The sequence below is a fragment of the Mytilus galloprovincialis genome, chromosome 3 (genome assembly GCF_965363235.1).
Source record: "Mytilus galloprovincialis chromosome 3, xbMytGall1.hap1.1, whole genome shotgun sequence".
In the NCBI taxonomy this organism is placed as follows: Eukaryota; Metazoa; Mollusca; class Bivalvia; order Mytilida; family Mytilidae; genus Mytilus; species Mytilus galloprovincialis.
The window spans coordinates 68197456-68220373 of NC_134840.1; the positions used below are offsets into that span (position 1 = coordinate 68197456).

A 22918-nucleotide genomic window follows, 5' to 3' on the forward strand; every position below is an offset into this window, starting at 1 on the left:
AAAACTGAGGGAAACGCATTAAATACAAGAGGAGAACAATGACACAACATTAAAATGTAACTAAATTGGAAGATTCAATGAAAAACAGCCTTGCAGAAAAGATTAATGTAAATAATGTATTGAAACAAAGACAATCTTTCTTATTAGTGTAGTGACCATGTTGTCTGAGTAGTTCATCTATATTTCACAGTGATTGCTAGCATGTCATCACTGAGGTTGTGAGTTTGGGCCCTCCTACAATCAGGTGCATTTGAATCCAATCTTAATTAACTAGGATAGCAAGTTTTCCTGTGTGGAAGGTCATGGATCTCTCAAGTTCTCCACTATAAAACAATCCACTAAGATCTAGCACAGTGCATTGAAAGTTGCATTAAAATCAACAATCATCATCAAATCAAGAGTGATAGAATGGACACTTCTCTCCTGCATAAAAAATGCAATTCAAACAGACTCCATTAAATAAAAATCATTTATTAAAAAATTCCTAAAGCTTTATCAACTGCTTTTTGTTGTTCTATTTCTGACATTTTCTCATAATGTGAGAACTCCATTGTAAAATTTGCCATTCCATGGGTATTGCTCCTTAAAACAGTAGAAAAACCCAATGTTTCTGACAGAGGTGTGATAGCATGTACCAATTTGATATCTTCTTCACTATCAACATTTTCTATATGGCTTCTTCTTTTTCCTAAATCAACCATCACTGCATGTAAATTGTCCTCATCTACAGTTACCTGAAAAGAGAACAGCAAAGAAGTTATTTCTGTTATACCTAAAAACTAGAGGCTCTCAAGAGCCTGTGTCGCTCACCTTGGTCTATTTGCATATTAAACGAGAGTGCACACGCTGAAATGTCTTGCCTTCTTTACTATAAATAATTGATATTATGTTGATGGTCCTAAAAATAAAGCTTTATTACAACTGTCACAAAATGTTAACATTAAAATTAACCAAGAAAACTAAACATTAACCAATGAACCATGGAATGAGGTCAAGGTCAGATGAACCATGCTAGGCAGACATGTACAGCTAACAATTCTTCCATACAACAAATATAGTTGACTTATTATCGTGTAGTCATCTGTTCTCGATAGTAATCAGTTCTCGATAGCAATGGCGTGGTTAAAACAAAAGTAGTTTGCAAAATCGCACATGTTTTCTATTTGTCGATATTTCAAGGACAGAATAAAAACTAGCTTCAAGCAAGCATTAATTTCAACATTTCAAGTTTTCAGACATTTTACAACAGTTAAATAATATTTTCCGATGTTAACCTCCTTTTCCTTATTCCCAAAACAATCCCAACTTCATCACACACGGTTCATAAATAGCACGTTTTCAAATGTGAACAAAACTTAGCTCGAAAAGAAGGTCAAGTCCACATACGTAATACACAATTGTAAGATGTCGTGTGATGTCGATATGAAAAAATAAACCAGATGCTCTGCAGGGCACAGCTTTATACGACCGCAGAGGTTGAACCCTGAATGGTTGGGGCAAGTATGGACACAACATTCAAGCTAGATTCAGCCCTAAATTTGGATTGTGATTAAATAGTTGACACAGAATAGGTTTCTGACACAGAATGAATGTGGTCTAATGAACTTAAAATATTTTTTTTGCCTTTGAGCAATTCACTATGCTGTTAAATATTAATCAATCCTCTCAAAAAAATGTTTGAAGAAATTTTCTTTTTATTTATGAAATCTGAAATGAGAAAAATTTACCCCCCCCCCCCCCCCCATTTTTTTTCACATCCCCCTTTCCCTTTTTCCAAAACTGATCTCAATTCAAATTTCTAATGGAGTTTGCAACAATAACTACTTATCTAAATACATCATAAAATTTTAAAATGTAAAATAAAGTGCTTGTTATCACTGAATGGTAAAGATTGTTTTAATTTATCAGTTGGTAGTAAAAGTGAATATACATTGTATATTGTATAAAACAATGATTTAAGTTGATTCAACTACTATTCTAGACAAAGAAAGATAACTCCAATTGAAAATTTCTTGCTATTGCACAATATTGTGCAATTACATATTTCTTGCTATTTTGCAATACTGTGCAATTGAAAATATTTGCTATTGCATAATACTGTGCAATTGAAGATTTCTTGCTATTGCACAATACTGTGCAATTGAAGATTTCTTGCTATTGCTGAATACTGTGCAATTGAAAATTTCTTGCTATTGCACAATACTTAATATAATAATTTTGGATCCTGATTTGAACCAACTTGAAAACTGGGCCCATAATCAAAAATCTAAGTACATGTTTAGATTCAGCATATCAAAAAAGCCCAAGAATTCAATTTTTGTTAAAATAAAACTTAGTTTTATTTTGGACCCTTTGGACTTTAATGTAGACCAATTTGAAAACGGGACCAAAAATTAAGAATCTACATACACAGTTAGATTTGGCATATCAAAGAACCCCAATTATTCAATTTTTGATGAAATAGAAACAAAGTTCAATTTTGGACCCTTTGGGCCCCTTATTCCTAAACTGTTGGGACCAAAACTCCCAAAATCAAACCCAACCTTCCTTTTATGGTCATAAACCTTGTGTTTAAATTTCATAGATTTCTATTTACTTATACTAAGTTATGGTGTGAAAACCAAGAATAATGCTTATTTTGGGCCCCTTATTGGCCCCTAATTCCTAAACTGTTGGGACCTCAACTCCCAAAATCAATTCCAACCTTCCTTTTGTGGTCATAAACCTTGTGTTTAGATTTCATTGATTTCTATTTACTTATACTAAAGTTATTGTGCAAAAACCAAGAAAATGCTTATTTTGGGCCCTTTTTGGCCCCTAATTCCTAAGATGTTAGGACCAAAACTCCCAAAATCAATCCCAACCTTCCTTTTGTGGTCATAAACCTTGTGTTAAAATTTCATAGATTTCTATTCAATTTTACTAAAGTTAGAGTGCGAAAACTAAAAGTATTCGGACGACGATGCCAACTTGATACTAATATACGACCAAAAAATTTTCAATTTTTGTGGTCATATAAAAATGTATGGAATGCAGATTGGGCCATATCTGATGAACTACAATATCTAATTCAATTCAATTATCGGAAAAGTATTGGCCAGTAAAATATTAATAACAGCTGTGACAATATCTTATAACATTTTTGAATTGGTTCAATAATTTAAAATCATCTAAAATGAATATCAAATGCATATTTTTGTCCTTGAGTGATAATTCCTATGATATCGGTTAAAGATTCCTTAATTGATCGAAAATGCTAAAATTCATAAAAAAATATGTTTTCTAGAGACAAATGATAGTTAATTGATATTTTTCCTCAATTTGCCTCATTTTAAATTTTCTATTAATATCAAACATGCTCACCATACTATACTTTTCACAACTATCGAGAACTGATGACGTATTGCACACAATATCAAAATTGAGCACAACAACAGATGTTTTGATTTTTTCTTGATTTACGCAAAAGAAAATCTTGAGGATAATAGGAAAAGAATAAAAGTATCTACTAAATTAACACAATCAGCTTTGACCACATTTATTTGAAGAATTGGCAATACGGAGCAAAAGTTTGCCACACTATCGAGAACCGGTAAAAATAGGATACTTATAGTTTAAAAAAGAACAGACCAAAACACAAAATCTTATCACCAAGCAATGAACTGTGAAATTGAGGTCGAGGTCAAATAAAACCTGCACTACTGACATATAGATCATAAAATATTTCCATACATCAAATATAGTTGACCTATTGCATAAAGTATTACAAAAAAGATCAAAACTTAAAAAAAATAACTTTGACCACTGAACCACGAAACTGAGGTCAAGGTCAGATGACACCTGCCAGTTGGACATGTACACCTAACAGTCACTCCATACACCAAATATAGTAGACCTATTGCTTATAGTATCTGAGATATGGACTTGACCACAAAAACTTAATCTTGTTCACTGATCCATGAAATGAGGTCGAGGTCAAGTGAAAACTGTCTGACGACATAAGGACCTTGCAAGGTACGCACATACCAAATATAGTTATCCTACTACTTCTAATAAGAGAGAACTCAACATTACAAAAAATTTTAACTTTTTTTTCAAGTAGTCACTGAACCATGAAAATGAGGTCAAAGACATTGGACATGTGACTGATGGAAACTTCGTATCATGAGGCCTCCATATATAAAGTATGAAGCATCCAGGTCTTCTACCTTCTAAATTATAAAGTTTTTAAGAAGTTAGGTAACACCGCCGCCGCCGCTGCCGGATCACTATCCCTATGTCGAGCTAAGTCGCAGGCTCGACAAAAATCTAATAAATTAATGCATAATTGAGTGTTTGTGAAAAATAGTGGGCAGAAAAATAAATAATAGAGAATAATGGGGTGCTTTGTAAATAAAAAGACAAGAAAATCATGGACAATATAGTATACATGGCTCCTATCCAGACTTTGTATTGTGTTCCCTAGTCAAAAATGGCTTAATATACTTCTCAATGAAATTTAATTTGCTGAGCAAGCTGATTTTATTCATTAAATAACAAAATGGTAACCATTGCCTACCTCCATTTTCATCATAGGTTCTAATAAAATAGCTTTGGCCTCCTTCAGTGCTTTGTGTACACATTTTGAAGAACAAGCTGTGATCATGGCTTCTGTGGTAGACCTTTCTATCTCAGCTTTATATAATTCTACTTCAACATCTACCACAGGAAAGTTTAAAATTGGACCTGAAATGGAATATCAAAGAACCAATGCATTTTCCATAAATTACAACTTTACTTATAATAACAAATTACATGTAACAAAATAAATTTGATGTACCATATGTGCATAGCCACATACTCATTATTGCTCATGTCTAAAATGTGCAAAATTCAATATCAACAAGTGAAACTGCGAGCTACATTTGTACAGCTCACTGATCATACCCCCGCCGCAAGTGGATAATATTAATAGTGTAAAAATATGCAAGTGTTCGATAAACAGGAAGTTGTCGAATGATGAATCTGAAAACGCATCACACGATATAGCTGACTTATATAAATCCTGAAACCAAATTTCAGAAATCCTTGTATTGTAGTTCCTGAGAAAAATGTGACGAAAATTTTCAACTTGGCTATCATGTGTAAAATCATACAAGTGTTCGGTAAACAGGAAGTTGTCAAATGATCAATCTGAAAACGCATCATACGGTATAGCTGACTTAGATAAACCCTGAAACCAAATTTCAGAAATCCTTGTATTGTAGTTCCTGAGAAAAATGCAACGAAAAACATTCATGGGACGGACGGACTGACTGACGGAAGGACAGACAGAGGTAAAACAGTATACCCCCCCTTTTTTAAAGCAGGTGTATAATAAAAAAAAGCAACACACACAAACACAATTCAATCTAAGGAGTACTTTTTATGGTTAGATTAATACATTTGAATAAAGCTATTTTTAGCATTAATATATGAATAAAGCATATTTGATATTAAAGGTGACAGAAATCCAAAACCAGATGCTCCGCAGGGCACAGCTTTATCAACCGCAGAGGTCGAACCATGAACAGTTGAGGCAAGTATGGACACAACATTTAAGCTTGATACACCTCTGAATTTGGATTGTGATTAAATAGTTGACACAACATAGGTTTCTGACACAGAATGAATGTGGTCTAAGAACTTAAACTTAAAAATTCTAAATTGGACATTTACATGTACCTATTATGGTCCAATATCCAAAATCAAACTACATGGTTAGAATCAAATAATGTTCAATTTTAGACCCTTAAGATCTCAATGTGAACCAATTTGATAACCGAGCCCAAATATTAAAAATCTAAATACATGGTTAGATTCAGCATATTAAAGAACCCCTTATATTCAATTTTTGTTGAAATCAAACAAAGTTAAATTTGGATCCCAATGCAATTTAAACCAACTTTAAAACTGGGTCCATAATCAAAAATCTAAGTACATGTTTAGATTCAGCATATCAAAGAACCTCAAGAAATCAATTTTTGTTAAAATCAAACTAAGTTTAACTTTGGACCCTTTGGACCTTAATGTAAAAAAAAACAGATGCTCTGCAGGGCGTAGCTTTATACGACCGCAGAGGTTGAACCCTGAACGGTTGGGGCAAGTATGGACACAACATTCAAGCTGGATTCAGCTCTAAATTTGGATTGTGATTAAATAGTTGACACAGCATAGGTTTCTGACACAGAATGAATGTGTTCTAATGAACTTAAAATTTTTGTTTTCTCTTAGAACAATTTACTATGCTGTTGAATATTAATCCTCTCAAAAAAATGTTTGAAGAAATTTTCTTTTTTATTTATGAAATTTCAAATGAGAAAAATTGAACCCAATTTTTTTAATCACATCCCCCTTTCCCTTATTCCAAAACTAATCTCAATTAAAATTTCTAATGGAGTTTGCAACAATAACTACTCATTTAAATACATCATAAAATATTAAGATGTAAAAAACCTGCTTGTTATCACTAAATGGTAAAGATTATTTTAATTTATCAGTTGGTAGTAAAAAGTGAATATACATTGTATATTGTATATAACAAAGATTTAAGTTGATTCTGGACAAAGAAAGATAACTCCAATTAAAAAAAAATCTTGCTATTGCACAATATTTTGCAATTAGATATTTTTTGCTTACTATTCTGGACAAAGAAAGATAACTCTAATTAAAAAAAAATTTCTATTTCACAATATTGTGCAATTAGATATTTCTTGCCATTGCGCAATACTGTGCAATTGAAAAGACTTGCTATTGCACAATACTTAATATAATAATTTTAGATCCTGATTTGGACCAACTTGAAAACTGGGCCCATAATAAAAAATCTAAGTACATTTTTGGATTCAGCATATCAAAGAACCCCAAGATTTCAATTTTTGTTAAAATCAGACTAAGTTTAATTTTGGACCCTTTGAACTTTAGTGTAGACCAATTTGAAAACAGGACCAAAAATGAAGAATCTACATACACAGTTAGATTTGGTATATCAAAGAACCCCATTTATTCAATTTTTGATGAAATCAAACAAAGTTTAATTTTGGACCCCGATTTGGACCAACTTGAAAACTGGGCCAATAATCAAGAATCTAAGTACATTTTTAGATTCAGCATATCAAAGAACCTAACTGATTCATTTTTTGTCAAAATCAAACTAAGTTTAATTTTGGACCCTTTGGACCTTAATGTAGACCAATTTGAAAACGGGACCAAAAGTTAAGAATCTACATACACAGTCATGACAGTTAGATTCGGCATATCAAAGAACCCCAATTATTCAATTTTGATGAAATCAAACAAAGTTTAATTTTGGACCCTTTGGGCCCCTTATTATGTTGGGACCAAAACTCCCAAAATCAATACCAACCTTCCTTTTATGGTCATAAACCTTGTGTTTAAATTTCATAGATTTCTATTTACTTATACTAACGTTATGGTGCGAAAACCAAGAAAAATGCTTATTTGGGTCCTTTTTGGCCCCTAATTCCTAAACTGTTGGGACCTAAACTCCCAAAATCAATACCAACCTTCCTTTTGTAGTCATTAACATTGTGTTTAAATTTCATTGATTTCTATTTACTTAAACTAAAGTTATTGTGCGAAAACCAAGAATAATGCTTATTTGGGCCCTTTTTTGGCCCCTAATTCCTAAACTGTTGAAACCAAAACTCCCAAAATCAATCCCAACTGTTCTTTTGTGGTCATAAACCTTGTGTCAAAATTTCATAGATTTCTATTAACTTAAACTAAAGTTATAGTGCGAAAACCAAGAAAATGCTTATTTGGGCCCTTTTTGGCCCCTAATTCCTAAAATGTTGGGACCAAAATTCCCAAAATCAATACCAACCTTCCTTTTGTGGTCTTAAACCTTGTGTTAAAATTTCATAGATTTCCATTCACTTTTACTAAATTAAGAGTGCGAAAACTAAAAGTATTCGGACGACGACGACGCCAACGTGATAGCAATATACGACGAAAATTTTTTCAAATTTTGCGGTCGTATAAAAATTAAGAATCTAAATACACGGTTAGATTTGTCATATCAAAGAACCCCCCCCCCCCCAATAATTCATTTTTTGATGACTTTAATGTAGACCAATTTGAAAACGGGACCAAAAATTAAGAATCTACATACACAGTTAGATTTGGCATATCAAAGAACCCCAATTATTCAATTTTTGATGAAATAGAAACAAAGTTTAATTTTGGACCCTTTTTGCCCCTAATTCCTAAACTGATGGGACCGAAACTCCCAAAATCAATCCCAACCTTCCTTTTGTGGTCATAAACCTTGTTTTAAAATTTCATAGATTTCTATTTACTTATACTAAAGTTATTGTGCAAAAACCAAGAAAAATGCTTATTTGGGATCTTGTGTTGGTCCCTAATTCCTAAACTGTTGGGACCAAAACTCCTAAAATCAATCCCAACCTTCCTTTTGTGGTCATTAACCTTATGTTAAAATTTTCTAGATTTCTGTTTACTTATTATTTAAGTTATTGTGCGAAAACCAAGAAAAATGCTTGTTTGGGCACTTTTTGGCCCCTTATTCCTAAACTGTTTGGACCAAAACTCCCAAAATCAATCCCAACCTTCCTTTTATGGTCATAAACCTTGTGTTTAAATTTTATAGATTTCTATTTACTTATACTAAAGTTATAGCGCGAAAACCAAAAGTCTTCGGACAACGACGACGAAAACGTCATACCAATATACGACCAAAACATTTTCAATTTTTGCGGTCGTATAAAAACACAAATATGTAAAAATAAAATGTAGGGTAAAAGCTTGCAAAACATGTATTCAGAGAGCTAAAAAGAGACCAAGATTCAAAAGCAGTGAAGTTAATATGCAACTGATAATCTGATAAAAAAAATTCAGAAAGCTGCATTTAAATTATTAACAAATATAAACGATAACTTTAAGGATGATTTTTTTATCCTTATTTATACAAAAATATTTATACTTTACCAGAACTGAATGCAGATTTGATTCCTATTTCAATTGCCTTCAATTGGTTTCTATGTAATTTTTCAAGCGTATTTTCACGAGACTGAACAAGCTTAACATGTTTGAATTCCTTCTCCTGTAGACTAAAACGTATTGACATTCCGAGGACCACATGTTGTTTAACATTATTGATCACTGTATCCATTGTTTCTTCCCACGATGATTCTCCTTCACAAGTTTCTCTGTAAGCGACTTGTAACGGACCCATATAAACATCCAACTTGTACTCTGTTAAAAGTCTCTGTCTTATTATGTCCAGGTGTAGCTCTCCCATGCCTCCTAATATGGTCTGACCTGTTTCTTCATCTACTTGTACCTAAAGGATAATTTTTTAGTTAACTAGATAGTTTAAAAAAAGGGAGATAACAATATATGAAGATTTTTTGGTTACCAATTGGCAATTTATTGGTTGCAAATTAATTTTTTGATGTGTCTGTAGAGTATGTAAATGAATATTCTAGTGGCTTTAAGGAGGCTTGCGGGTACAAAAATTTTAGCAAAAAATTAAACATTGTTTTTTCATTACAAATTTTATTTATCACACTATATTAAAGTTATTACTTTAAAGGGGCACTAGCTGTCAAATTCATGGTCACCGATTTGACTCAAATTCTCATATTTGATTTATAACAATGTAAAACATTTATCCAAATTATCAAAAGTCTAAAATAAACAGTTTACAGAGCATGGGGTAGATAATATATACCGGTAGGTTCGTTTCGTGTGTATTTTAAATCAGATGCCATCTAATTAACTATTGATTTGACCTCAGATGACCATTATAAGTGATGTAAACATAAATAAAGATATGAATAGATTAAACCAACACGTGCAATTGGATTTTTATAGGTCTGTTTGATTATATTTTATAGATTAAAAATAGATGTTTCTCATTGTTTTTAACCGTATAAGAATGATTTTATGTGCATTGAATTAGTAATCAAATGATTTACCGTAGTTTCACTTGCATTGTTGACATTCTTTTTTTTTTTAATAACCAGAACACGTACAATGCATGTGTTGTCAATCTCTAGCTAGGGGTTAAATTGAAGTTCACATGAATACGGATTTAAAGAGGTCGACTCAATCACTTGCAAATGAATAGTGAATAACTAATTAACAATGTTTCTTAGCGTAATTTGACAAAATTGAACATTTTCGGCTGCAAAAAGCGAATTGTTATTTCACTATTTCACTTTCATTATTGATTGAACAGAAAAAAATCAAACTTTCGATTTTTTACATATCTTGTAGCTAGTGCCCCTTTAAGATATGGTACAAAAATAAACCCCAAAAATCTATTCAGTTTGGCCCCAGATGACTTTTTAAATGTTTACATCATTGAAAATGCTCCCAATTATCTCCCTTCGGTGCAAAAATGCCATTTTTTTGGCATTAAAACTGAAATATCTTTTTAAACTCATCAGTGATCTATATTTTTTATTATTGTTTTTAAAAAAGCTGTACATAAATTAAATAATTGTAAAATTTAAGTGATTTCTGTTATTTAGTTCTTTTTTTATTTCGATATTTCTCCTATTAGTTCAACAGAAAAAAAGGACATTAAAGGGGCACTAGCTACGATATATATATAAAAAAATAAAGTATGATTTTTTTTAGATCAATCATTAATAAAATTGGAATAATGAAATAATAATTTGCTTTTAGCAATCAATTTCCTTTCCTTTTGTTGAAATAAGCGATTAAACATAATTTTTGACTGATTCACTTGCAAGTGAAAACGTCATCATCATTCTAACCGGTATTCATGTGAACTTCAAGTTAACCCCTAGCTAGAGATTGACAAAGCATGCATTGTACGTGTACTGGTTATTTAAAGAAAAGAATGTCAACAATGAAAGTGAAACTACGGTAAATCATTTGATTACTAATTCGATGCACATAAAATCATTCTTATATGGTTAAAAACAATGAGAAACATTTATTTTTAATCTATAAAATAAAATCAAACAGACCTATAAAAATGCAATTGCACGTGTTGGTTTAATCTATGCGTATCTTTATTTTTGTTTACATCGCTTATATGGTCATCTGAGGTCAAATCGATAGTTAATTAGATGGCGTCTGGACTAAAATACACACGAAACGAACCTATATATTATCTACCCCATGCTCTGTAAACTGTTTATTTTAGACTTTTGATAGTTTGGATAAATGTTTTACATTGTTATAAACCAAATATGAGAATTTGAGTCAAATCGGTTACAATGAATTTGACAGCTAGTGCCCCTTTAACAAAAATGTTTACTTCTTTCGAAGGCAGCTTGTGCGCTTAAATGAATGGTGACCCCATTTTTTTATTTCAATTATCTATTAAGTATATGATAACATTCATTTATAGAAAAATAAAGCGAAATCATATACATGTATTAGAAAAAAAAATGATTTATACCCGTGAGCCCCCTTAAGTGACAATGTTAATAAACTGTAGACACAGAGAGATGTGGCATGATTCTCAATGAGACAGTAAACCATAAACACAGAAAAAAGATGGTTCACCAAGAGCCAGATTCTCATGTGATTTATTTTTGTACACCAACTTATAATACAAATGATCCAATATTATTTTTTGAATATAAAAGACAACTTTTGCTTAGTTAATTATATTACAATGCAAACTCTGTCGTCCCCATTTTTAAATCAGTCAGATAAATTAAGGAATTATCCATAGCAACTGTTGATCAACTTACAAAAAGTGCAAGATTAATTGATCAAATTTCATTAAATATGGCATACAAATATTGTGATCATAGTTTTTAACAAACTAATACTTATCCCATCATAATATCTCCAATGATAAAAACATCACAAATTACTTCTCAATTAGCAATACCAGTATATTTGAGTGATATATTACTATACAAAATAACTATTGAGATACTCTACCGTGAGACTGGGATCCTCTCTCTTTAGACATTCCAAGGCTAAATCTAACTTTCTCTGAACTGAAGGAGATTCTGATTCAACAGAACACAGGAAAACTGGAGGGTGTATATTGATACCACCAAGGACTGGAATTTCATCAGGATCATGTTCTGTCAATCCTTCTAGTTTACGATGATGATGGAGGTTTTTAGCTGCCATCTCTGCTGTAGCCTTGCTTGCTGTAAGAGTGTCACCAGTCTGGGTCTATAAAAATTAAATATACTGTTTGTGACAGTTTGTGACAGATAAGACAAAATTTATGTGAATAAAAAGTCATAGAGTGGCTAGGATATGTTATAATTTTCACTTCTGATACATAATAATAATGTCCTTACTGGTTAAAAGTAGTATATTAGTGTAAATTTTTTTATAGGATTTGGTACCTAAATTAACATATCTATATTAGGTCTCAATATAAATATACCTTCTTGAGTCCTGCTACACAGATGATGTTTCCTGCCGTGGCTGTGTTTACATCATGATATTCATTAGAGTATACTTGAATCAGCCTTGATGGTTTCTCTCTAATATTCTTATTGGCATTATAGATCTCACCTAAATTCATAACACCAGAATACAATCTAAGAAATGTAAGTGGTCCCCTGTGTTTATCATGTATAATTTTAAATGCATAGGCGCATAAGTCTGTCTCATAGAACTGAACCAAATCCATTGTTTTTTCTAAAGGACTAGGTAAATAATGAGTAACAGCATCTATCAATGGCTGCACTCCGGCATTTTTTAGTGATGAACCACATAGTACGGGAACAATATGTCTGCTGATGGTGGCATTTCTCAAAGCTAAATCAATGTCCTCGGCTGTAATGGCACTGTCTGTTATAACACGGTCTGCTATATTTTCGCAGTAATCTGATAAACTTCCAATTAAATTGTTTCTAAACTTTGATGCTATTTCCCAAAGTTCTGGATCAGATTTAGAATCTAAATCTTCTATACGGAACATTTGACCTTCAGAACTCCTTTCAAAGTCATATGTAATTTTTTGCATTTTTATAATATCGATAATGTCTGTAACTCTATTACCATCAAGTATAGGAAAGTTGACAAGTAGAGGTTTTATTTTCAGTTTATCTTGAATTGATTTTAAACATTTCTCAACATCTGCTTTTGGTTTGTCCATTTTATTCAAGAAGACAATGCTAGGTACTTTGTACCTGTTAGCTTGACTCCATACTGTTAAAGTTTGAGCTTCAACTCCTGTAAAAAAAAAACACACAGAAAGAAATAATTTTGATATTTTTTTATCCTTCATACTTTTCAATTATAGGATCTAAATCTTATATGACAGTTTGTCCCCAACTCCCTATATATTTGGTAAAAACTGACTCATAATAGATTTCATTATGAACTCATGTCTCTTAGAACCTTTTGCATACCACAATTAGGAGCTGTTAACCAACAATCCCAATAAGCTGATTAGAAGACGAAAATAATCCATATAAAAATAAGAAGATGTGGTAGGATTGCTAATAATTATTAAACTAGAAAAAACCCGTGCAAGGGCAGCTTGAAGACTACTTGAAACGATTATGATGATACACAGATTGGATTTGTTTTTCTCAAACTGTTTTTATGCACTAATGCATTATGTTGATAATTTTTATTAGTTTGTCCAAGGATTTGTATAGTAAGACTATACAAATCCTTGGTTTGTCAGTTCTTCTTCCATATGAGTTTGAATGTCCAATTAGTAGCTCTTGTCTTGATGTTGCACAGGTGCTCCTAGAACAGAGCAAATAACTCAGAGAAGGACAATCTAGAACTTTCAGATCATTTAAACATTTCTCAGTGGCGCTAGTTTGTAGTATTTCTTTTGTTTTAGAAAGGTGTGAGTCAAATTCTGTCTCTGTGTGATACAGGTGCTCCAAGAACGGAGGAAATAACTCAGAGAATAAGAAGACAATCTAGAACTCTCTGACGATTTAAAACATTTCTTCGGTGGTGTGAGTTCTGTCTATGTGACTGGGTGCTCCGAGTAAGGATTAACTAAGAGAAGAAAACAATCTTATTTATAAACATGTTTCTCAGAGTTTGTTATAAGTTTTAAGTGATGCAACTTTAATAAAGTTATTCAAGTTGTAATATTTAGTGAAAGTGTTTGAGTGATGCGAGTTTGCTGTGGGCTGAGTTGTAGGCAGGCAGTAGGTCCACAAAAGTATATATAAAACACAGATCAATAAGGGTTATCCAAATTTGGATATTTTCTAAAAACTTGTTTTTTTCTGAGGAAAAAGATTGTTTCAAAAACAAATTTAGGAAATACAAAACACTGCATCTACACATCATATCACAAATATTTCAGACTTTTTTTTTTTTTTTTGAGGACTTGGTAAATAATGAGTGTTTGTGTTACTTAAAGTGTTTATAATGAGTTGTGGCTCAATGAAATCGGTCTCTTTCTTCAGTAGCATAGATTATAAAATTTTTGAGGTTTAATTTGTACTCCACATGTCCTCTTTTCACATTTATCTTACCAGCAGAAGCATCAATAATTGTCACAGCTCCATCCAAAACTCTAAGGCTTCTTTCAACTTCTACTGTAAAATCTACATGACCTGAAATTATACACATCTGGGTTATTTTTTTAATTTCTGCTGCCCAAATAGTATTTCAGAATTATTCTCTTTCCTCTTTAAAATATTTAGCAGGTCAAATATGCAGGCAAAACAAGACAATATTTTGGTCCATTATTCTTGACACACTTTTAATATTGTAAGAGAACTAATTAGCTGAATACTGAGGGAAACTAAAATATATGCATTTTCATCTTGATTTATATAAAACACTAACTTCTTTAAAGGAGTAGGTCCGGTAAGGACTCATTTTGGCCTCAAATTTCAGTTTCATCTGACGAAAGATTTTGACCACTTTTTAAACACTTAAGTGTCTATTTCACTTGATTCAATTAGTTTATGTGAAAGATTTTAACTGATTAAGTCATTAAAAACGATCTGATTGAAGCTCAAATATGAAAAATCTCTCAAATATGCAAAAACCAGGTGCTCCGCAGGGCGCAGCTTTATACGACCGCAGAGGTCGAACCCTGAACAGTTGGGGCAAGTATGGACAAAACATTCAAGCGTGATACAGCTCTGAATTTGGATTGTGATCAAATTTTTGACATTACATGTTTTTTTTTACACAAAACAAATGTCAAGATTTTACAAATCAATTAAAGATTTCTTCTTCAAACTTTTTAAATCTAAAATTAAATAGTTGACGCAGCATAGGTTTCTGACACAGAATGAATGTGGTCTAATGAACTTAAAATAATTTTTTTGCCTTTGAGCAATTCACTATGCTGTTGAATATTAATCCTCTCAAAAAAATGTTTGAAGAAATTTTCTTTTTATTTATGAAATCTGAAATGAGAAAAATTTAAACCCCCCCTTTTTTTTCACATCCCTGTTTCCCTTTTTCCAAAACTGATATCAATTCAAATTTCTAATGGAGTTTGCAACAATAACTACTCTTTTAAATACATCATAAAATATTAAAATGTAAAATAAAGTGCTTGTTATCACTGAATGGTAAAGATTGGTTGGTAGTAAAAGTGAATATACATTGTTTATTGTATAAAACAATAAAAAAAACTTCATCAGCAACATTTTATATTGGCAAATTTCCAATGAAGTTATTTACATAAAGTTATTGGCAAATAAAAATAGAAAATGACATCATAGTCATGTCTGGCAAATGTCCAACATACATTATCTAAAAACATTTTAGATAAGATAAGGAAAAAAAGCTTCATCAGCAACATTTTATATTGGCAAATTTCCAATGAAGTTATTTACATAAAGTTATTGGCAAATAAAAATAGAAAATGACATCATAGTCATGTCTGGCAAATTTCCAACATATATATCAACTTCTATTCTATACAAAGAAAGATAACTCCAATTCAAAATTAATTGCTATTGCACAATATTGTGCAATTAGATATTTCTTGCTATTGTGCAATACTGTGCAATTGAAAATGTCTTGCTATTGCAAAATACTTGATATGGAATCCTGATTTGGACCAACTTGAAAACTGGGCCCATAATCAAAAATCAAAGTACATATTTAGATAAAGCATATCAAATAAGCCCAAGAATTTAATTTTTGTTAAAATCAAACTTAGTTTAATTTTGGACCCTTTGGACCTTAATGTAGACCATTTGAAAACTGGACCAAAAATTAAGAATCTACATACACAGTTAGATTTGGCATATCAAAGAACCCATTTATTCAATTATTGATGAACAAAGTTTAATTTTGGACCCCCATTTGGACCAACTTAAAAACTAGGCCAATAATTAAAAATCTAAGTACATTTCTAAATTCAGCATATCAAACAACCCCCAGGATTCAATTTTTGTTAAAATCAAACTAAGTTTAATTTTGGACCCTTTGGACCTTAATGTAGACCAATTTGAAAACGGGACCAAAAATTAAGAATCTGCATACACAGTTAGATTCCGCATACCAAAGAACCCCAATTATTCAATTTTTGATGAAATCAAACAAAGTTTAATTTGGACCCTTTGGGCCCTTTATTCCTAAACTGTTGGGACCAAAACTCCCAAAATCAATACCAAACTTCCTTTTATGGTCATAAACCTTGTGTTTACATTTCATAGATTTCTATTCACTTAAACTAAAGTTATTGTGCGAAAACCAAGAATAATGCTTATTTGGGCCCTTTTTTTGCCCCTAATTCCTAAACTGTTGGAACCAAAACTCCCAAAATCAATCCCAACCTTTCTTTTGTGGTCATAAACCTTGTGTCAAAATTTCATAGATTTCTATTAACTTAAACTAAAGTTATAGTGCGAAAACCAAGAAAATGCTTATTTGGGCCCTTTTTGGCCCCTTATTCCTAAAATGTTGGGACCAAAACTCCCAAAATCAATCCCAACCTTCCTTTTGTGGTCATAAACCTTATGTTAAAATTTCATAGATTTCTATTCACTTTTACTAAAGTTAGAGTGCGAAAACTAAAAGTATTCGGACGACGACGACGACGCCGACGCCAACGTGATAGCAATATACGACGAAAATTTTTTCAAATTTTGCGGTTGTATAAAAAGGGCACTTTTCAGATGGTTTTTGTCAAAAATGAAAGTGGCCGCATCCGTGTTCATCCACAACCTTTATATATGTTATGTATTATCATAAAATACAACTTACATTGCAATATTAAGGATGAACACGAATGCGGCCACTTTCGTTTTACACGGAAACCGTCTAAAATTTAACTAAAATGATAGAATTTTGAAGATTTCAGTAATTTAGCATGACTTAATGGTGCTACAACCAGATATATGTGCATTGTATTGTCAAAAACAGCCCATATTTATGTAGCAGAAGCATTCAACTGTCCAATAAATAACTAAAAGTTTACATTTTAACAATTTTGTAAAACTGTTATATTTTTGGGCCAAAAAGGGGCCTTACCGGACCTACTCCTTTACATGTTTCAATAAATGTTTTCAACTCTTAATTTAGTATGGTAAGTCTTTATACTTTAATGTTACATATTGATATCATATCTGCTAACCATTATAAAAGTTATGCAGTTCAACACAACTGCCAGTTTTGTTGGATTCATGTCAGAACAACAATTATATAATATGTGTTTGGATCTCCTTATGCTGTGACTTCGTCAGTCAATTTCCATCAAATACTGTAGATAAATGGAAAGAAAACTTTGAGGTGAGACGGTGACATGTCACAAAATACATGTTTGCTTGGATTGTTGCGGTGGAATTATTGTTTATGCATAAGATCAATTGAATTTAATTCTAAATTCCATTTTTAACTTTAGAAAACCATGAAAAAACGTTGTACGTCACGGTCACATGACTAAATTATGTCTATGGGCTGATAACAAAATAACTTCAGCCAATCAGAAGTCGCGTTACATCCAAAATTAAATTATACATTGTATATTTAAGGCATGACTGTAATATTTTTTCTGTCTATCATGTCTATGAAGAAATAACATAAAAAATTTGGTGCACACTGAATAACGCACGTAGCGGCTTATTTAACAGTGTGCACCACATTTTTTATGTTATTTCGATATGATATCAATATATAATCATTTCTTATAATTTAATTCTAAATTCCATTTTAAACCGTAGAAAACCATAAAAAAACGTTGATGACGTCATGGTCACATGACTAAATTATGTCTATGGGCTCATAACAAAATAACGTTAGCCAATCAGAAGACGTGTTACATCCAAAATTAAATTATTTAAATATAACCAGACCTGGTGTATCTATAAGGTTTATTTTGTGTTTTTTCCAATGAAGTGTGATTGCTGCTGATGATATTGTCATTCCACGATTTCTCTCCTGTTCCATGTAGTCCATCACAGTATCTCCATCATCAACATTACCTACAAAAAGCAGATACAAGAGAATATTTTATGATAATCTAACTAGCTGATATTTTAAAACTGAGTCAATCTAGTAAATAATATTAATGATGAGAGGGATGATATTTGTATAACTCAAAATACTTTATCCATGATCAGGACATTGAGCTTGATATGAAATAATTTTGTTCTTATATAAATTTTCAATTATAGAAGCATCTTTTAATTTTGACATAGAAGATATGCAAATAAAACCGAAAAGCAAATACACAGAAAAACTTGGGCATTCCAATACATATAAATATTACAATAAGTGAAAATTTTAAAGCATATGATTATATGGATTTTTATATACAACATGTACAAATAATATTTAAATCTTATTTGTTAATAAGCATTATTGTGTTATCATGTGTTCAAAATGAGTACTAATCTCTGTTCACCAATGTATGGATCTAAAGCACTAGTGTAATTAATCCCGGTATAAAATAACTAGTGCAATCATTAATCTGGTACAAAATCACTAGTGTAATATAATCATTCCTGGTTCAAAAACACTAGTTTGAACATACCTTGGATTGAAAACTTTCCACTTCTTACATAAATCATCTATGCAAGTTTCAAATACACAAAAAACTATTAAACCACATTTTTATATGTATTTCCCCTTCAAAAAATCCTTTTTAAAACCTTACATGTATAATGTTTTACACTGGACCAGGATAGAAAAACCTAGTGAATCTTTGTTGGTGGATAAAAAATCAACTGGAATTTTCTTCTTCTGGATAAAGTACACTGCCAGAGTCAAACCACTGTTGCAGAAGTAGTACCCCTGTCAGACTGTACTAGTTCTAAAGGTCCTGTCTCACTCTCCCATGTAGTCCAAATAATAACATGTATGTTGTCTTGAATGGCTATTTTATTTTTTGGCTACATTGTAAATTATGCTTTGCTGAACCTTACTTAGAAATGCTCATAGCAGAAAAATAATATAGCCATTCAAAACATTGGAATTATTTGGACTTCCTCCCAGCAAAGATGTATATAAGATATTAGTTATACGTCCTTGCTCCCAGGTTGAACTAAACTATTATGTTTTGTGACATTATTGAGAATTTAGTGTTGAAGGTAGATCTTTGATAGTCTGTAAATGAAATTGAGAATGGAAATGGGGAATGTGCCAAAGAGAGAACAACGCGACCATAGAGCAGACAACAGCAGAAGGTCACCAACAGGTCTTCAATGCAACGAGAAATTCTTGCACCTGGAGGCGTCCTTCAGCTGGCCCCTAAACCAATATACAAGTTCAGTGATAATGAACACCATACTAAACTCCAAATTGTACACAAGAAACTAAAAGTTAAAATAATACAAGACTGACTAACAAAGGCCAGAGGATCCTGACTTAGGACAGGCGCAAAAATGTGGCGGGGTTAAACATGTTTGTGAGATCTCAACCCTTCCCCCATACCTCTAGCCAATGCAAAAAAAAGAAAACGCATAACAATAAGCACATTAAAATTCAGTTCAAGAGAAGTCAGAGTCTGCATGATGTCAGAAGATGTAACCAAAGAAAATAAACAAAATGACAATAATACATAAATAACATCAGACTACTAGCAGTTAACTGACATGCCAGCTCCAGACTTCAATTAAACTAATTGAAAAATTATGTCTTCATCATATGAATATCAGGCACAATCCTCCCCGTAAGGGGTTTAGTATCATACCATCATAACATATATGAGAAGAACATAACCTGTGTCATGCCAACAACTGGTTTATTAATAATAAATGTGTTTAGTTTCGATGCAAAGACCCTACATGTATAAGTGAATTAATAATAACGGCAAAATATGCAATCTTTAATGACCTGACAACAGTATCGTAACTATATCCCTTCTTAATAAGTCTATTTAAAGGTTTTGTTAGCTTCTGAGGTGAATACTGACATTTTGTGCTTTATAAAGAATATTTCCATAAAATATTGGAAGTGGAATACCTGAACGTATAAGAAGTTTGCATGTTGATCTATATTTACGAATGATGTCCTTAAATACCGATGATAAAATTTAGTAAAAAATTTATTCACGACTTTTCATGACTCAGGGTGATTTAGAGATTGGTATATTTTATAATTTGACATCTATGATCTACCTTTCTTTTTTAGCAAAAAATAATTTGTTCAATGTCAGACAGTCGGACACTGTCATCTGTCAGTCCTTTTGTATTTCTGTCACTTTTTTTTCAAGAACATCTTGTGTGCAAAATGGATAACAATGAAAAGTGTAGATTATTGTTACCAATATGCCTTGTGAATCCAGAGTAAAATAACATTCTCTCTGATGTTGTTGTTTTTCCGGCATTGATGTGGGCCATGATGCCAATATTTCTGATATTTTGCATTGGTTCATCCTTTAGACCTGTCTTTGTTGCGGACGACTTTAAACGTTTAAAATGTTTACAGAAGCATGTTAATTTGTGCAAACAGTATCGCCTGTACATCATTTGGTGAGGTATGATCGAGATTCTTGAGGCAGGGGAATATAAGTAAGAGGGAGGGAAACCAATGATAATTTGTTAAGAATATCTAAAAGTCACACCATCATACGGACGTAGACTGGATAAATACGGAATACGATCTTTACGTTTTTTCCCTTCCATTCTGCCCTTATTTGTATACTTTAATATTTGTGTTCGATATAAAAGTCATACATGTATCACATTATTAGTTAATGTCAGTATCACTTATCAGTATATATGAGGGATCATATGAGGGATAAGGGGACATGGGAATGAGGGGAGAGAACCTAGAGTCAAGGGGCGGGAACTGGGGTAAGAGTGTAGTCAAATAGGGATATTCTCATTTTCAAAAAATAAAGCTCGACTAGTCCAACAGGCAAGGAGGGCCATGTTCTATGTATTGTGTAAAGCGAGAAAGCTTTGTTTACCAATTGATATTTTGTTACAATATTATTTGATGCAATGGTTGCACCTATATTAGTGGTGCTGAAGTGTGAAATCTTTGCAAAAAACCGAAGATTAAAAAATGTACTCCAAATTGTATTGACTTAATTTGTTTATGGAGAGCTTGCCGGTAGAGTACCTAATGCACGGCCGACACTCGGCTAAACGAGAGATTGGTCGGTTAATCTATATTGAGTATGCGGCTATATGGGAGATTGGTCTATACGTCTGTTAAGAGTAAAACGCACAATTTAATGTTAAACTCTATTAAATATACAGATTTTTGGCATATTATAAGAACCAAATCAAAAAAAGAAAAGTGTCTGACAAAATGATATCTATCATAGAACATTTTCCACTTGTAAAAATATTTCATAGTCTACGCAGTTTTCAGTAAAATTAAAAGGCGTCGCGCAAGTATGTAGTATTGATGCTTATACGCAGAGCATTTTTTTTAATAAAAGTCGAAACAGTTAAGAGTTATTTATCCACAGTTATTTTTGTTACCTTTAAATTTTCCCATAGAAAAAGTTAAGAATGAGATGTTCCTGAGTAAAAAATGATAATACGGTGCAACAGTATCCTACGGAAGCGAATTAGCGCCACACATTTTTTTTTTATTTTTCTTCCTATATTTGCGTTATAACGCAAACCTTTGCGAAATAACGCAAACCTCAAATATCTTGATTTCAATTGTTCATTAAGTTTTGTAAAAAATGTCCGTCTGATATTCATTTCGGTTGTGATTTACTAGTGAAAGCATTTTTATTTTGACTTTCTTTGCATTTTATTGAAGGGTGTGTCACTTCAATATAGCTTAATATGGATTGGCCGCTGGAATATGCATGAATTTATTATTAACGTTTTCAATCAGCCTCAATTTTTGTGTCTGTTCAAAGTAGCACGTTCTCTCAAATCCGACTGAAAGTGTCTTTCTAATACAACACAGGGTACATATAACGTGTTGTCATTCACATATGCACATGATATTTGTCACTGGACGTTAAACCCTAATTCGTAAGCATCATCCAATTGGTTCTTTATTTCTATTACTTAATCATATGTTGTTTACAAATCATTCTCAAGAAGTAAATGGAAAGGAGCGAATGCAGCTACATTTGGTCATCTTAAGTTTTAATACATTTTATTCCGTTTAGTTCCTTTCTTCATAAGTGTAGAGGAGAACGGCAGTTGTCCGCATGTAAACTTCTAGCATTTGTCAACAATATGAGTGCATCGCAATCCGTTACTGTTTCAACACCCAGGGGTGTTTCATGTCTGTATTCTTAAACAATTATTATTTTTTCTCTCTTTTTTAGCAATGCATCACTCTCTACTGTCCTTATATATTATTCTATATTCTGCTATTCCATCCAGATTATCGTGTATACCATGAGGGTTCGGATTGGGGGTGTTGTTTATTTCTGTATTCTTTAAATTGTTATGTCACGTTTCTTCCGTGACTTTTTTTCCTTTTACCTTTTATTTATCTTACTCATTATTCTTTCTCTATTCTTTATATTTTAGCATACAAATATATTTTACCTACTGATGTTTAGTTACATTACGACGTTTATCTCTGATTT

At 32.0% G+C, this 22918-nt stretch overlaps 1 protein-coding gene across 1 annotated transcript; it reads right to left on the reverse strand.

Annotated features, from left to right (window-relative positions):
* Window positions 1–455: 455 nt before the first annotated feature.
* On the reverse strand, window positions 456–20928 carry LOC143068734 (ribosome-releasing factor 2, mitochondrial-like). The gene is made up of 8 exons (XM_076243002.1): window positions 20669–20928; window positions 18258–18386; window positions 14469–14549; window positions 12398–13191; window positions 11935–12177; window positions 8989–9343; window positions 4559–4725; window positions 456–734 (listed from the first exon to the last, which is right to left on the reverse strand). Exons 1-8 carry the CDS (start codon window positions 20871–20873, stop codon window positions 474–476), a joined length of 2235 nt encoding a protein of 744 aa, XP_076099117.1. The 5' UTR covers window positions 20874–20928; the 3' UTR covers window positions 456–473.
* Window positions 20929–22918: the final 1990 nt, after the last annotated feature.

Coding starts and splice junctions, on each gene's coding strand:
- LOC143068734 (XM_076243002.1), bottom strand. CDS start 20,873: ATGATGTACAGGCGATACTGTTTGCACAAATTAACATGCTTCTGTAAA. Junction 12,178..12,397: donor GTGTAGCAGGACTCAAGAAG/GTATATTTATAT, acceptor TAATTTTTATAG/ACCCAGACTGGTGACACTCT. Junction 4,726..8,988: donor CAAATCTGCATTCAGTTCTG/GTAAAGTATAAA, acceptor ATTCCATTTCAG/GTCCAATTTTAAACTTTCCT.